The 17,378-nt window shown below is 53.4% G+C and overlaps 1 protein-coding gene and 1 long non-coding RNA gene across 5 annotated transcripts; one reads left to right on the top strand and one right to left on the bottom strand.

Moving 5' to 3' along the window:
- Positions 1-5,054: 5,054 nt before the first annotated feature.
- Positions 5,055-6,909, bottom strand: LOC121109679. The gene is made up of 2 exons (XR_005857880.2): positions 6,822-6,909; positions 5,055-5,941 (listed from the first exon to the last, which is right to left on the bottom strand). It is a non-coding gene; the product is annotated as an uncharacterized LOC121109679 (long non-coding RNA).
- A 5,268-nt stretch (positions 6,910-12,177) lies between these two features.
- On the top strand, positions 12,178-17,073 carry KLF10 (Kruppel-like factor 10). 4 transcript variants are annotated; one of them, XM_015282990.4, is made up of 4 exons: positions 12,178-12,296; positions 13,466-13,705; positions 13,816-14,635; positions 15,522-17,073. In XM_015282990.4, the coding sequence occupies exons 1-4, from the start codon at positions 12,216-12,218 to the stop codon at positions 15,779-15,781; spliced, it is 1,401 nt and encodes a 466-aa protein (XP_015138476.3). In that variant the 5' UTR covers positions 12,178-12,215; the 3' UTR covers positions 15,782-17,073. The 4 variants fall into 4 exon arrangements, with proteins under 4 accessions (XP_015138476.3, XP_004940039.4, XP_015138477.3 ...); XM_004939982.5 differs by lacking the exon at positions 12,178-12,296 and adding an exon at positions 12,910-13,119; XM_015282991.4 differs by lacking the exon at positions 12,178-12,296 and adding an exon at positions 12,910-13,158.
- The last annotated feature ends 305 nt before the right edge of the window (positions 17,074-17,378 follow it).

Below are 17,378 nucleotides of genomic sequence, written 5' to 3'. Positions count from 1 at the left end.
CAGAAGTATGTATGCCAAGTGCATCAAGTAACTTGTACTGCTGCAGCCATCCAGGGGCTCTCTTTATTGCTGGAGCCCCTTGATGTCTTCCAGGTGCTTTTCTTTCTCACTGTAAGTTTATCTGCCCCATGTGAGAACTGCGGAGGGCTGTCAGGGTTCTGAGATGGTGTGTGAAGTTCTGGATCTCCTGTTATCAAAGGGAGCTGTTCTAACCCTTAGATGGAGGTATAATTTCGAGCTTTTAGTTGTGAGTGTATTGTGAGAGTGCGCCTTACAGAATGAAGAATTGAGGTATCATAAAATGTGATGAGTTTTCTTTAAGTTCAAGTACAACTCAGCAGAGCACTGACCTGTCAGTTCAGACTTAACTGGCCTATAAAACGGTCCTGATGAGTTAAAGTACAAGGTGACTGACGTTGAAGGTAGCATTAAGAAAGATCACTGGATTAAATGTGGAAAAAGGAAAGGGAGGAAGTAATCACGGTTGGAACCCTCCTCTTTCTTGAACCTGAAATGATGATCCATCCTGACACTTCAAGAAGTCAATGTGCACTTAGTTGAATCTTCTTACTGAACTTTTTCTCTAGGCAGAACAGACCACACCATTTTTTTACTGTAGAATACGAGCTAGAGTTGGCTGATAGATAAAAGGGTTGTTTTGTAGTCTTAGAGTTGTTTTCTGTGAACTTGCAGGTCAGTTTAAGAACAGAGCATCTCCAAATGATACAGTCAGAGCAGAATGGTGCTTGAAGAGAGCTTGCTATTAAAGGAATGTGAATTCTGAACGTAGTATGTATTGCAATTAACGTTGCTAGGTGTTGCTATTTGGTTATACTGTTATTGCAACCTAGAATTTTTATGGAAAACAAAAGTGGAGTGATTTCCATACAGTAATTCCTAGGAACTACCATAGCTCTGTCATGCTGAATACACATCTGCAACTCCACTTGTTGCCCACATGCTGCTGGTGCAGTTGGCTGCTGTCATTGGAATGTCACTGAGTGAAAGTGTTCCTGGGAGCAGTCTGTACATCCCCACCTGCTTGTTGTAACCTCACACCCTTCAGCTGCATCCCGGTTCCCAAGGAGGACGCAGGACAACTTGAGACAGCACGGGGTTGCAAGTGGCTTTAAGCTATGCCAGCTCCCTCAGGAGCAGCTGAAAGGGTTCGACCTTTGAGGTGTGTGACTGAGCAGCTCCACACCTGGTGTGCATTGGCTCAGAATGCAAGGAAGGGCTGCGGATCCCTCACTGCGTGCGTTGCTACCCTTGTTTGTTGCTTTAACAATTTAACAAGAGTCCTGCACTGGGAGTGCTGGCCCTGGGGCTAGGGAAAAGCCCAACCTGTTAGCACGTGCAGCTCTTGCCCAACAGGCCCCGGTTCCTGATGGCAGATGGTGCGTGTTTGCTTGTGGTGCTGGGAATGGGAACAGCAGGGGGAGGCAGGTGGAGGTAGGCAGTGGATGTGCTTTTTAATGGGTTTGTGGGCTGTTCTCTGAGAGAGTACGTGTGCCTGTCTGATGTGGAGCCAGAAGCCGGGTGGTGCAAGTGGGAGCAGTGCTAGGGTGACGTGCACCCTGCTGGCAGGCTATATCCTTAGCATAATGAGCTTTCCTTCACTTGATACTTTAATCCCTTTGCAGCTGCATAGTCTGTAATCTGAGTTAGGTGTGTTAATAGGTCAGCTGCAGAGGATGAGGCTAATGGTGCTTTACAGAGGAAAGAGGGACTTGAGGAGGTAAGGGCGTGAGCCTTGCAGTCGCTCAGCTACAGGTGTGCAGGCTGCTGGGCTGGGGCCCTGAGGGCTGCACTTTGCTGTGCCTATACGTGATTTCTCAAATGTAGTGCTTTGTTTTGGTGTTCTCTACCTGGAATGCTGCAGCAGTGTGGGCCCCAGCCCCTGTGGGACGTGCATCGGGTAGCGATGTTTCTTGCTGTTGCTGCCTCAGGACAGGATAGAGAGTTGGTATCAAGGCAAAACAGTAGAACAAGCAGCGTCAGCTCCAGAACCTTACAGCATGGTTTAGTGAGTGCTGCACGGTGTTAGATCCTGGTTGTATTATTTTTTTTGCTCATCTCCCTTTCTGACGCTGTCAGGAACACCTCAGCTATTTGACTCTGGGCTCAGTACACAGCTGAGCTGAAGTGCCCGCGGTGAGGGTAGTGACAGGATGGGAGCTGATGTGCTGGGTCCCTGCAGTGCTGGTAGGGCCCAGAGCCATCCATGCAGGCTGCAGGCCTGACTCTGGACACCGCTGGTGGGGCAGTGGCCAGCAGGGAGCTCCCGCCACCAGCTGCCTCTGCCGGCCTCAGCACAGCCTGCGCCCTCCCTGTGTGGGCTTTCCCATTAAAAGCTCCTGTTTCAACAAGTTGTAATTTTCCAACGAACTCATCGGGGCCCCCCCCCGGCTTTCCTCAACCCTTGTAGCCCTCTGCCTGGCCTGAACTCACAGCCGCTGCTGCCAGCAGGGCCCATGCTGAGATGCGGGCGCAGCTCTCCTTGCGGCACTGTGTGCTTATCCACGTCTCCATCAATCTGCTTTTCCCTGCAGGCCTGGGAACTGGTACCTGATGCCCCTCTGGGGCTGTGAGACCAGAACAGATTCCATCAGGTCAGATCCTGGGCAGGGCTCCAGTGCGCATGGGGACGGGCAGAAATAGGAGAGGAATTCCCCTCTCCAGCTCATTGCAAAGCAATGTTTTCTTGGTGCCTTACGGAAACATGCAGAGAGCAAAGCTGCTTGGCACTACTGCCATTCAGCATGCTGCTCTCTCTGTGTTTTGCAGTGTCCTTGGGGTGGGGGCTCCCCTGTTGCCCTGTAGCTGCTCTGGGCAGCCTGTGCCAGTGCCTCACCACCCTCTGAGTAAAAAATTTCCTCCAACCATCTAACCTAAATCTCCCCTTTCAGATTTTTAATGTTTCCTTTTCATGGAGCAGAGGGGCTCTGTCAGGCAGTACTCACCTGTCATACAGCAGTGGGCCTGTGCTGCACCTCTGTGCAGAAATGTGCTTATCTAGAAAGAGCCATCTTGTTTGTGTGCCCTTGGCATTACAACACACCTGGAAGAAGGAACTCTGAGCTCCGGTCATTCCTTCCAGGACAGTTTTCCAAGTTCATATCAGGTAGATAGTGAACACGTTATAAAGTCTTTTATCCTATCTAGCCCTAAGGAACTAATTTCCCCAGCCTCTTTTTACCAAAGTCCCTGCACTTGCTGACCCTTGGGCTATCTGTAGTCAGTTGTTCACTCATAACCTCTGTGTACCTCTTGAATTTCCCCACAAGTGTTTGTCTCTTTGTGTGGGTGATGTGAGAACTGAGATGACAATGATGCTACCCAAAGTGGGGTAAGGGCTTGGCCTGGGGGTTCCCTTGCCGGAGCAGCAGCCAGAGCCCTGCAGCAGGGGCATCGTTACCCTTCCCATCAGTTTGGGGAAAATCATTCCTTACCTTGGATCACCAACATCTCTGCCCTACAAGAGCAGCACTCTGTCTGGTTCCAGTGGAAGCAACTATGGGAGAAGGATGGATTTTCCCTCTCAATCTGCTTTAACATTTCATCCTTTGTTCCCATGAATGTGTGAACTCAGTGAGTGCTTTGCCACCACAGTGCAAAGCCCTTCCTTGAGGGGAACCTGCGTGGTACAGTGCTCTATTGCACCTACTGAGAGGCAGGCAGGTAGGAGCGTGGGGTGGGCTGGAGCCTGGCCGCCTCTCATCTCCTGCAGAGCATGCTGTACTGATAGGCAGCGGGGCCCTGCAGCACGCAGCACACCTTCTGGCACACCCAGCTGCAGGTGTTCAATGAACCTCTCATTACTTCAGTGCACCTTGTAGCCTCTTGCTGATGATGCACTCAGGTGGGGTCTCAGGTCAGTTGTCTTGCTTGTAGTACCATGCCAATGACCATGAGCCCCGGGAGCACTGTTTGAGATACAAAGTGCAGTGGGAGCGGGGAGCTGAGGAGCCAGGCAGGAGCCACGCTGCCGCTGCGTGACAGCTTCCTGCTCACCCTGTGCAGCCTTTCACCTATAAAACACTGTTTACAGATTTCACTCTTCACCTTTTTTTGGTTGCAAACCAATACCTTTCTGTGTGTGCGTGCACTGCAGCTGGCAGAGCCATATGGTGTTTTCCTGATGTACGTTGGAGCGCAGCTCTGTAATGGTACAGCTGAGAGAGGCTTCAGATGAGAAAAACTTCCCAGGACTTCTAATCTGTATAAATAACCACCACAACAAAAAGACATTTTGAATTTATGCTTCGTGCTGCCGACCTCCTTGCTACCCCTCTCAAGTCCAAAATGTATGCAGATCATGGATTAAGAGTTTCGCTCTTAAAAAGAACAGCAAATGGATATGATAAATGGGCACGTTGAGGGAAACAGATGCGTTTAAAAACTCCACTTAAACACATTTTCATTTGTATTTTATGGCAGCAAGAAAGGAGTACTTACAGATAATTCCAGCGGGGGAAAGTTCTTGCCTCGATGTACAAACAAAGAGTTATAGCTGAGATTTCTGGATCTGCCCGAGGAATTCGGGCGTCCAAGTAAAACAAACCAAGTGAGCATCCAAATCCACTGCACGTCCCTGAAATCCCTCCTGCCTGTGTGCACGGGGCCGTGCGTATACGAGTACGTGGATTTATGAGCAGAGCAATTACTCTTCCAGGGATTCTGAATCTGTAAATACCTAAAAATGAACTCCAACTCGATGGGGTGTTTGAACGACCGCTCGGATATGACCTGATCAATACTGATTATTTAACAAGAGTAAATCTGACCCAGAACTTTCTAAAGCCTTAAGCTCTCTAGTACACATGGCCAGTAGGATTATTTAGGGGCATCCAGCCAGAGTTGCCACACAGCACTGCCGTAACCAAACAAACCCACCTACGCTGGGATTTTGGGCTATTTATAGTCATTCCAAGAGCAGGAGAAGGGTTTGTCCCTATAGGGCCATGCATATACATAGGTCTCCTCCTGAAAACTGCAGCTTTGCTGTGTCATCCCAATCCGGATTCATAAAGCTTCCTTTAGCACAGGCTGCTGCGCTGTTTCTGCAGTTTAATAGACGCTTTTCAGACATAGACTTCACTACAGAGGTTACATCTGCACATTGGCTTCTCAGCTTTGCTTTCCATAGGTATGTTAACCAGGACAATGCCATATCACTGATTTCACTAACACTGCAAGCATTCACAGTGCCTCTGATTGCTCCTCTGTGAAATCTGAGCCTCGCTCAGGTGTAACTCGCTGCAGGTGAGGAAACATACCCAAAGGGCAAATCAAACCCATACGGTGTGACAACATGGCAGAACAGTGGGCAGAAAACGCTGGGGTGGGGTACAGCAGGGATCTCACACCACCTGTAGGAATTCCCAAGACTTCTCCTCCAGAAGACAGAGCAGACAAAGCTTTCTGGAGCCTTCACACAGGTGTGACCTGCTCCAGGGACCTATACCTTACAGCCTAGAGCTGAAGGCAGCGGCTTTTGGTCTCATTTGGGGTAAATTTCAAAGCTTCCTGCAGATGGAAGAAACCAAAGGACTTCCATTTGTCCTCCTTTTGTCTGTATTTGTGTTGCAGCCCCAGTCCCAGCCAGCACTCACTGATGTGAGCAGGACCCATGAAGAGGGCACTCGCTGCTTGCTAATCTCATGCATGTTATACTTGATACAAGCGAGGAAGGCTGAATATATAAGCAGAACAAAACATGGCAAATGTGCTCACAAAAGGCTTTGTCAGATAAGGGGGTGGGGGCCACAAGAAACTCCTCAGCTCTTGTTTGCTGCTTTCTGTTCCACCTACACTCACACCGGTGTGGGAACTGTCCGTTTTTGGGAGGGATCTGTAGAGGGTTCCTGGTAAGCATGTGATCCTGACCACTCGCAGTGGAATGAGACTGTTTTCTGACTGATGATCATAATCATTCCAGCTGCAAAACACACGCGCGTATAAACATTACAACATCGATGTTGCTTTTACAACGTCTGGTGTCATCAAATAAACAACAACAGCCTTCAGGAGTGGCTCCTGAACCCAACAGCTGGACGAAAGCCTTCCTCTGGTGGTGGTTTATCTTTCATCCGTCTTTCAGGCTTTCTCAGAATAATTCACTACAAAGGAATAAACAACTGCAGAATCACACTCTTTCTGTGTGTCACGTATCAGCATTTTCTGTCCCTACGTGGAGTGAGATGAGATAGTATTTCGCAAGAATCCCTCTGTTGCCACTACTGCAGAACAGACCGAGACTTTTCAGCAGTGCCCATGAATGGACTGCTGGGAAGAACATGTTAATCAACCCTCAGTCATCCATTCCAGTATAAACAGCTTACCCGCAGATCCACCTCAGGTTGCCTCATCATGTACCCAACAAAGAGGAAATGAGAGGAAATGGAAGCTTCTCATGCAGGGCAGAAGCAAACGAGCTGAGCCGGCAGGTTTGGGAGGCCCTGGTTTGCTACATGTTGGAGACCACTCCCATCTCTCAATTGTTCCCCATCTCAACAGTCACAGCGTCCCTTCTTTCCTTCTCCTTGGCCCCACAGTGAGATTCAGGCTTCTTCAGCTTCTGGATTATCATTTTCAGTATCTCTTCTCTCCCCCCAGCTCTCAGGCAAATCTCTCAGCAGCAGTGGGCTGTGCTATGGCTGCGCTGGAAAGCATGCAGCCAGTAAACCCAGCCAGTGAGGCCTGAGTGCTGTGCCGCTCCTCAGAGCCCTCCTCTGCCCAGCTGATGGCTCTCCTCACCTTGTGGGTGCTCACGGTGGGATTCCCCTCGCCTCACCTATCTACTTTGTGGGCTTACCCACCTGTGGAAGCTGTCCAGGTTCCCATCATCAGTACTGGAGATGGAGTCAGCAGAGCTGGGTGCAATTAATTCTGCATCAGGGTAAAGATGAAACATGCCCAAACCCCGTGGTTTATATTTACTACCACGTCAATGGCCATAAAAAGAGCTATAAAAACAGATGCTTGTTCTACAAGCACCTAATCTTAGATGAATCCCACCCACAAAGTCACTGGGTACAGTTACATTCACTTTGCTATCTGAACCAGAGAACAACCTCGGGCTCAGGGCCACGCGGTACAGACTGGCCTGCTTCCCAGCTGCTCAAACAAGGGTCCTCTGGAGCAGATGATTTGCACCCATGAGATGAGCAGGACCACGAGGCCTGTGCCAGAGCCCTACGCACTCCCAGGTCTCCTTGGCCTCCCCGGCCAGCACACTCACCAGCACAGGCCCCACCACACAGCCTTCGGCTGCTGTTTTGCAACAGGTATGTGTATACCTGCACCTGCAGCCTTCCAGGCATTGACCTCATCTGCGGTCCCTTCTTCCCCTTGGGGAGAGGAGACTTTGAACTTAGAGCAGTTGACTGAAGGGATTGTTCCACTCTGTGCTGTGCAGCCTCACCTTGAGCACTGGCTGCAGCTTGGGTGTCACAGTATAGGAAAGAGATAAAACTATCAGAGAGCCTCCAAAGGAGGGCTACATGGATGGGGGTGGGTCTGGAGGGCGAGACGTATGAGGAGCGCTGAGGCCGCTGTGTTTGCTCAGCCCAGAGCAGAGGAGCTGAGGGGAGGCCTGATGGCGGCTGCAGCTCCTCACAGGGAGCGGAGGGGCAGCGCTGAGCTCTGCTCTGTGTGACAGCGACAGGGCCCGAGGGAACGGCATGGAGCTGCGTCAGGGGAGGGGCGGGTGGGGGTGAGGGACAGGTTGTGCACCAGAGGGCGGTGGGCACGGAACGGGCTGCCCAGGGCAGTGGGCACGGCCCGAGTGCCGGAGTTCAGGGAGCGTTTGGGCAGCGCTCAGACACTGGGATTGAATTTGGGGTGGCGCTGTGTGGAGCCGGGAGTTGGGCTTGATGACCCCTCTGGGTTCTTTCCAACTCAGGATATTCTAAGAGCAGGAAGACAAAAGTCATGGGTGGGTTCAGATAGACGGGGTCTTTATAAACACTGCGTGCCAGCCCCTTACATCTGGCACGTCCCTTACTGGATCCGTCTCCACAGAAAAGAGAACCAGCACTGCCCTTTGGAGGCTGGCAATCACCACCCTTTTTTGGATACCATAACTAGGTACTCAGGATCACTCTGCAGAGTGGATGCCACCAGTAATGCATGTTTCACCTACGAGGGACAAGCCATTGCTCTCTTTTTCCAGAAGAACCTCCCTGGCATCAGGGTGTCACTGCACCTTGCCATGGCTCGCACAGCCCCCTCCTTGCTGCTGCAGTCCTGCAGAGTGAGTCTTGGTGGGACTGAGGTGTGGTGTGCCTCCAAGGATGCTGTGGGACAGAGGAGCTTGAATCACGACAGCAATGAGCCGTGAGACCAAGGTGTACATCTCCAACAGTGAGATGCAGAGCTGAGGCCCACACCCCCATGCTGAGCTTCAGGAATGAGGTGCGTGCCCTGCAATCTGGGCTGCAGGACCAAAGCGAGCCGCAGGGAGGAGTTGAGGGAGCAGCCAGATGCCAGCAGCCTGCTGCCATGCAGGTGGTCAGGACAGGTCTCACATAGCTGTGCTCTGTGCCATCTCCTGCCTCTGCCTGAGGCACTAAAACAACTGGAGGACCGAAGGCAAACACCCTTCCCGCTCCCTGCACACTCCCCACATAATCACTGCTCCTCCCATTTCCACGGACCTGCTCCTGTGTTACCTGCGTGAAAGCCTCCGGGGTTGAGTAGCTTTGGCAAAGTTCAGCGGCTGCCACACCTAACAAGCACTTTAGGCAAGCTTTTTTTGTCTTGAGGGCAATCTCACTGCCAGGGTTCCCTCCCACTGACCAAGTCATCACTACTTGCACACTGTCCACCCGGACATTAAACAGGGATCTACCCTGCAGCCCTGCATGACTCTGATACAGCTGAGATACTTGCACTGTGCAGCACCAAAACAGGCTTTCATAGAGGCTTTTTTTTTTTTAATTAAAAAAAAAAAAAAAAAGTATTGCTCAATTCTTGCTGTGTTGCCAAAGGCTATCTGAGCTATCTGTATGGCAAAGCCATGACTCTTATGACATCTCTTTAAATGAGACACAAGGCCTTGAGCTCCACGGGTCCCTAAAGTATGCCCTTAGTTCTGTGACGTCTCAAGGAAAAAAGAAATCAGTTACTAACAGTGAGATGATTGCTTAACAGCACGCCAGTGGTGTATTTTGCACCATGATATGAGCAGAGGCATTTGACAAGAGGTGGCAGTGGGACGTGAGAGCTCAAGGCTTGCCAAGACATACTGGAGGGTTGTACTGGGTGCAAGGAGTCAAAGTGGATGCAGTACAGCCTGTACCGCATGAGGAACTGCCTGCACTTCTGTACCTGCATTTCCCTATTCAGAAACTATTCACTTGCTTGAGTATGAACTAACACACATGCAGTGGGAGTTGGATCAAATCTTAGCATCACAGAGCTGTTAATCGTTCCTGCAACATTACATTTACTGATAGCTTTGCTCTACTTTGTCTGTTTTGTGTGGCTGAAACTATTCAGCAATTCAAAAGTTAGAAAGTGCAGGTAGGCTTAAAGAAAAGAAGGGCCTTTGTTCATATGACTATTATCAAAATATCTATATTTGGAGGTGCAGAAACGCTGTTACCTTTGTTAGGAGAAGGAAAGTCCCTGCTGACTTCCATACCACATTAGTATGTCAAATGAACTGCTCTGGTCACATCACCATCTGCTTGCCTCTGGAATTTATCCTGGAAATGCAGCAGCTATTCAGTCACTGTGCAACGAGTAAGATCAGTTTGGGCACGAAAAAGCAAACAAATGTATTTCCAGTGCTTCCATCGGGAAAAACACATCACAGCATGGACAGGTGGCTTTGTCAGCTGCACAAGCTCACTCTACAGTGCTTAATCTTAGTTCAGTTTCTAAGTATCTGATTTTTTTTTTAACAGTGCTTTATATTGATCATTGGCTTATATTCAAAGTGGTTCATTAAATCACGACACCCATAGAAGTACTCATCCAACACGGAGGTTTAAAATAATCATTCATGCCCTTTCATAAGTGCAGTACGGCTTCTTGCTGGTCAGCATGTAGAAGCCCAGTCTGTAGGATAAAGGAGCCACTTACGGCTCCTTGTAAATTCTGTATGACAAAGCCAAGGTAAGCCACAGGTAACGGAGCGTGCTGAAATTCAGGCTTAGACTGCTGGATAGGATTGAAGTTACCTAGTTGGCCAGCGATTTTCCAGTCTTGTTGCCAATTCTCTTTCCTCATTTATCATCCCAATCCCACAACAATTCATCTTTCCACATCAGAAATACATGAAATGCAGGCTGAGCAAGTGGTTTACTAGGAAACATAAGATATAGTGTAAGAGGCATAAATAAATAACCCACAAGGGCTAAATGTCTAATGCTAAACTCCTAAACGCCTTCAGAATGAAAAGCAAACACATCAGGTTACTCCAGGATGGTGTAAAACCACATCCCTATCTTCCCTGGGAGGCCGAAGGGAAAGCACACACATTTGATCTGACAGCTGTAGCTCAGATTCTTCCACTGGCTGCCAAGGGGAAAAGCATTTTTACTGAAAACTGCTCATCTGCCAAAAAGAAGTGCCTCTTACTCGCCTCGGGCTTCATTAGGGGTGTCTGCTTCCCCCCGCCGCCATGGCAGCCACGTCAACAACAGCATTGCCAACACCCTCTGGAGCCTTCCACACAGTGACCCGCAGGCAAGGCATGATGATGGCTGCATGGACTCGGGGGCAAACAAAACACTCTGAAGAGGAGATGGGGCTGTGAGCAACGCTGTGCTGAACTCATCCATGCAATGCTGGGTTGGTCTTGTGTAGGATGGGGAGAAACACAGCACTGCCAGCCACGCACGATCCGCTTGGTGTGGAAATCAGGCTGGTAAAATAAATGACAGCCTTAAAGCTAATTACAAATAGCTTCTGCTCTGCACATGAAGATAAACTGTCACGTTTCCCAGCCTCTGAAGCAGGGATTATTTTTGGGAGAGGCGGTTGTAGACAGTCTCAGCCTGCACAGCAGGGAAGGAGCGGGGAAGGAAAGAGCAGTCCAACACACAGGGAGGGTTTGCAGCAAGATGAGCAGCTGTACCTCCGTGGATGCCAGGGGTGTGTGGGGAACGGAGCTCCCATGGGGTGCAGGAGCCAAAGAGCAGTTTGGTCTCTCCTTTCCGAGGGCTGCTCCTCCCAGTTCAGCCCAGAGGCCTGAAATGCTGCTCCAGGACACGTCACCAGGATGGCAGGGCCTCGGGCACACGAAGCCTATCCGTCTGGCACAAAGCCCCCTCTTCTTCACGGTCCCTCAGCCCCGGCTGCATCGCTACCGCCTCCGGTCAGTTTTCGCTGCCCAGTTCCCAGCCAAGCACCGCTCTCGGCGCCCAGCCCTCACAGCAGCCCTCGCCTCTCATCCTATCGCTGTTACCTGGGAGAAGAGGCCGACCCCCGACCCACCACAACCTCCTTCCAGGCAGCCGGAGAGAGCAACGAGGCCTCCCCTGAGCCTCCCCTTCTCCAGACCGGACAACCCCAGCTCCTCAGCCGCTCCCACAAGACCGGTGCTGCAGACCCTTCCGTTTCGCTGCCCTTCTGAGCACACACCCCAGCGCTTCCACGTCCTTCCTGCGAGGAGCCGCAAAGCGCCGCTCACTTCCAGACCCGTACTGCACGACCACCTCAGCAGCACGTACCGCCAGTACCGCGCCACGGCGGCTGACTGAAAAGGCGAACGGCATTTCATACCGCATACTGCGTTCGTTTACACGGGCGGAGCGGACGCTGCGGGGCCGCACCGCGGGTGACTCCCCGGTGCCGCCGAGGCCGCAGCACACAGCCGGGGCGCAGCGCCGCTGAGCCGTGACCCCCCGATCGGGGGCGGCGGGGCACGCCGGGCCCGGGGACGAGGCCAGGGAATCCCCCCGGCGCCGCCTCCGCGCCGCGGGGTGGGGCGGGGGGCCGCGTGACCTCACGGCGAGGCGGCGGCCGCCCCCGCCCGGATGCACTGACTCAGCCGCCGGGATGACGGCGGGAGCGCGCACGCCGCGCCGACGGCCGGGCCACGCCGCGCCGACAGCCGGGCCACGCCGCGGGGCAGCCGCCGATCACGCGCGGGGCGCCCCGCGCCCATTGGCGGCCGCCTCACACACCTTTGCCGCCGATTGGCTGCCGGGAGAACGACGCCCCGCCCGCCCGCGCGGGGCGCTGGAGCCGCCGCCACCTGAATGGGGAGCGGCGGACAAAAAGAGGAAAATCGGCGCGGGCACGGCCGGCGGCGGCGGCGCGGGGTCCCGGCACGGCGCGCGGTGAGCGGGGGCCGCGGGAGGGGCGCCGCGGCGGGGTACGCCTCGGGGGGGGCGAGCCGGGAGGAGGGGCGCGGCGCCACGGGGGGACCGGCAGAGCGCTGCGGCCGGACGGGCGGTGGCGCGAGGGGAGCGGCGGGTACGAAGCGGGGGGCGCCCCCGGCACTGCGAGCGGGGAGCCGGGCGTCCCTGCGCCGGGCAGCGGGACGGGCCGCGGGACAGGCCGAGCTCCGGGCGCCGGCTGCCGGCACCGCGAGCGGCCCCCCGCCTCCGCGCCGCCGGGCGCGGTGGTCGCGGCGGTCGCGACCCCGTCCCCGCGGCGCGCTGCTGCCCCACTCCCTTCCTGCGCCGTCTGGAGGCGGGGCCGGGCGCGCGGCGAACTGGGGGAAAGGTCGGCGCGCGGCGCTCCCAGCAGCCGCCGATCACGCTTTGTTCGCGTGCCCCCGCCCCGGCCGCGCCCCGCCCGGGGCAGCCAATGGGGGCGGGGCGGGGGCGGGGCGAGGCGAGGCGGCGGGGTGCGCCGAGGTGACGGTGGCTCGCGCCCAACGGCCGCCGGGGATTGGGGCGGGGGCGGGGCGTGCGGCCGCGCCTCGGCGCTCCTCCGCGCCGCGGAGCTCCCCCACGGCGATGCCGCCGGCGGCTCCTGGCGCGGGGCTCCGTTCCGCGCGGCGTTCGGCCAAAGCGCGCGTGTCCCGACGTGCCGCTCCCCGGGCTGCCGCTCTGCCGTCCGTAAACGTGGCCGCGTGCGCTCACGGGCGTTCTGGGAACACCGAGCGGCGGCTGACGCGATCCGAAGGGAGCGGCCCTCGGCTCCTCGTAGCCGCGGGTCAGAACGGCGGTGCCGCGTTCGGCGCGGGAATGGAAGGCGGGTGCGGCGGCAGGGGGGGATTTGGGCTCCGTCCCGTGTTGCGTTTTGAGCGTTTGGAGCTTTCAGACGCGACAATGTGGAATAACTGAAACTATTGCTTAAGGCTCGGGGAAGTTGCTTGGTCTCAAGGAGCTGTGTCATCCTCACCGGATGGCAGATCTCCCCACAGACGACCTAAGAAAGCGTCCTGTAAAGAGGGCAGCGTAGCCGTAGTCCGTGTCACCACGCACGTATTCTTACACGAGGTGCTCTGCGCCCAGACTCACCATCGAGTTAAAGGCTTATTGAACTCTGACCCAAACAGGAGGAAGAAATGGAGGTGATGACTGAGAAGCAGGGAGATGCTCGGTATTTCTGGAACAACACCCCCGAGAAGGGCGATTACGAGGCTGTCGAGGCCCTGATTTCTATGAGCTGCAACTGGAAGTCTGACCTGAAGAAACATGCAGACGTGAGACCCATCACGCCGGCCTCTGACGTGTCGGAGGAGAGTGAGGAGACCCTGCTTCCCGGAGCCGCAGACTTCAGCACCATCCCCGCCTTTGTAAGTGCTTACCACGTGCGTGCTCGCTTCCCCGTGTCCTGAGGCAGCAGTCGGTAACGCGTGGCAGCGGGTTATTAAATGCCCCCCCCTAATCTCACCTCTCCCCGCAGTGCCTGACCCCCCCGTACAGCCCATCCGACCTGGAGTTGTCCCACGCCACCCCCACACCTCGCGGAGAGGCTGATCCGCACGCGCCCAGAGCCCCGAAGGCCCAGGCGACCAGCGTCATTCGCCACACGGCCGACGCTCAGCTCTGCAATCGCAAAACCTGCCCGGTGAGAACGGCCAGCGTACTGAAATACCAGGATGGTGCTTCGTGGGACAGCGATGGCAAACAGGACGGCAAAGCAGAGTGCTCGGCTGTGGCGCTGAGCGGAGCGAGTTACGAAAGCAGACGACTGCCAGCTGCAGAAAGAGAAACTGCGGAGCCGGCTGCCGGCCCTGAGCGCTCGGCAAAGCCTGCGGTCAGCAGGCATCCGTCTGTCCCTGGGTCAGCGCAGCAGCCGGCACCGTTGGCAGCCCAGTGCCCTGTCCCGGGAAACGGAGCCCCCCCCGTGCCGGTGATCTGCCAGATGGTCCCGCTGCCCACCAGCAACTCCGTTGTGACTGCCGTGGTGCCCGGCGCTGCAGCCAGCCGGCCGCCTGCGCTCTGCCAGCCCATGGTGCTCATGGGCACGCAGGTCCCCAAGGGCGCCGTCATGTTCGTCGTGCCCCAGCCAGTTGTGCCGAGCGCGAAGGCTCCGATGCTCAGCCCAAACGGCACGAGGCTCTCTCCTATTGCCCCCGCTCCTGGCTTCGCACCTTCTGCAGCCAAAGTCGCTCCGCCGGTTGATTCTTCGAGAATAAGAAGTCACGTTTGCAGCTACCCGGGGTGTGGGAAAACTTACTTCAAGAGCTCCCATTTGAAGGCTCACGTCCGAACACACACAGGTTGGTCACTCTTTCTGGCTGTTAACGTGACGTTGCGGCTGTATGCACTACTTGTTAGGAATCTCATAGTTACTGGATTTGTTCATGGAGTGTATTGTGGGGCAGCAATGAAGGGCTTCTTTCCCATTGTGTGCGTTATAATGCCACCTAATCTGTGAGAGGAAATACCCCGGGGAGTTGATTCAGCAGTTTGTGCTGGCCTCGCTCCATGTCAGAAGGCAGACAGCAACATGTCTTACAAGCACTGGAAGCAGGGCCTTGCCCAAATGTAGAGTGGGCTTTTCTGTAGTTACAGATTCCTTACTAGGCTTCTACACAAGAATGCCTTTGTGCAAAGTAGGTTAAGGTTAACTTAAAAGGGATTCTTTTATGAGCAAAAGCAAGTGTCCAGTCCAAGCTATTCCCACTTTGGTTATCTCTGAGCAACTTCTCCGTGTCTCAGCTCTTATTTGCAGTAGCAAAAAGAGGCACATGCATTTTCAGGGACTCACGGTGCGCTGCCAGAGCTCCGTTACATGGAAATGGGACCAACATCGTTACGGGTTGCATTAAGGGGAGCACTTTGGTCACACTGAGGCACCGTAATCTGCGGCACCCATGGAGCTCAGAGCTAAAATCAGCCCTGTGTGGAGGCACTGGGAGCATCTCACATAGTTTGTTTTCCAGAGGACTTTTCACACCTTCTGTACTACTTAGTACTGACGATAGTGAGTCTGCAGTGCTTAATCATTAGTACATTTTTTTTCACATTTAGTATATATAAAAGTAATTAAATTTATATGGAACCTGGTTGTAGTGGAAATGCTTTCTTCAAAAAGCCAGCTGCTGTCAGTCGAGCCAGTAGTCTTGGTTGCTCAGTCGGTGTTCATGGCTTTCCTTCTCGCAGGAGAGAAGCCCTTTAGCTGCAGCTGGAAGGGCTGCGAGAGGAGGTTTGCCCGCTCCGACGAGCTGTCCCGGCACCGCAGGACTCACACGGGGGAGAAGAAGTTCGCGTGCCCGATGTGCGAGCGGCGGTTCATGAGGAGCGACCACCTGACGAAGCACGCGCGGCGGCACCTCTCCGCCAAGAAGCTGCCCAACTGGCAGATGGAGGTGAGCAAGCTGAACGACATGGCCGTGCCCCCTCCGTCGGCGGCTGCGCAGTGAAGGGACTTGGTCGGAAGACGGCGGATTAACTGTTGTCACTGGGGTATGCCAGTGTAAAGAAAAAAAGGAAAAAAAAAAAAAGAAAAAAAGAAAAAAAAAAAAAGCTTTTGCTGCAGGTCTGCGGGTCTCCGGTGCCAGCTGCTGATGGCAGCGCTGCAGGGAGGTGAGTGACACTACGTGGGGCTGAGAGTCGGGCCGGCTGGAATGGCGGGTGTCTTTTGCACTGGTGAGGAGAGAGAGGGAAGGTTCTGGAGCAGAGCAGCACGCGTCGTGCAGGTTTTGAATTGAGCAGATTATTCATATATGCTATATATATATATATATATATGTGTACATATATATATCAGGCAAGCATCAGTCTTGCTGAAGGTTTGAGGCTGATGCTTGAGACCAGCACAGATGTTAACTGTTGGTTGTGAATCTCCAGTACAACACAGATTAGATAGACAGCAGTGTGCAGGCACGGGCTTGAAAGCCCAGGGTGTACCTGCCGGAGGTAATCCACATTGCTTTTCCTACTTCTTGCTGGTGGGCTCGGTAGGTTCCCAGGCCCAGTGGTACAGGTGGTTCAGTGCCACGCTCCGGGGGCTGTGGGGCCTGTCCTGCAACTGGTGCCACGTGCCTCGGGGCCACCAGCTTTGTGCTGCTGCCCAGAACAGGGCTCGGTGGGTGCGGAGGGGCAGTGCCCTGTGGGCAGTGGGAGGCGGGGGGGGAAACGTTTGTGAATTCTCATCGGCTTTGTAATATTTTCCTGGCTTCTGTTGAAAGCTTTGTGACAATTACAACTGGTTATACTGAAGCATCGTATGGTGCTTCTGCTTTTGTGTTGCTTACAGTTTCCTTCATACCCTCTCAAGATTCCATACTGCTGCATTTTTCTTAAGCAGATACAGTGTACTTTTTAACAAAAACAGTAAAGCTGTAAGCAGCGTGGGTTGATTGAGAAAGAAGAACAAGAACCATAGGCTTCTTGACCGTGTTATTCTTAGAAAGACGGTTTATACTACAAATGAGATACAGATATGTTATGTATTGTATTAAATTAGAAAGTTGTGATTTGGAAAGTTAAACAAGGCAGTAAAGACACGGCTTAGAATTAAAGCTGTATATTTTGTGAGAAATAATGCGTCAATTTCACTATATTTTATCATATTGCGTCGAGGACACCTATCAGAAAGTGAACCATTTGAAAATAGTGTATTAGATACGCTCTTTTGTGACTACTTTAAAGATTTGCACATTTCTTATGTTGTACTTTATACTTTGTTTACAATAAAAGCAATTTTCTTTAATACAGACTTCTTTTTTTCATATCAGAACTTTGTCCTATTCACCCCTTTGCAGGGAAGTGAGCCTCAAAGTGAAATATAGTGTCCATCAGTGCATGTCCTGACTGGTGAGACCCATCTGTCTCAACCTTTGATTTATGAGCTCTGTGAAGCCAACGGGAGTGGAATTTGAAGTCTGCACTTACTGCTTAGAATACTTTTCCCCTCCCTACTCTTCATCCTTCCCCCGCTTTTCCACCAGGCACCCAAAAATAAACGTCCTTATGCGGGCCACTGCAGTGCTGGTTGAAAGTGATTGTTTCTCTGAT

Source organism: Gallus gallus, chromosome 2, assembly GCF_016699485.2.
Source record: "Gallus gallus isolate bGalGal1 chromosome 2, bGalGal1.mat.broiler.GRCg7b, whole genome shotgun sequence".
In the NCBI taxonomy this organism is placed as follows: Eukaryota; Metazoa; Chordata; class Aves; order Galliformes; family Phasianidae; genus Gallus; species Gallus gallus.
This window is presented reverse-complemented; position numbering and strand designations above follow the sequence as displayed.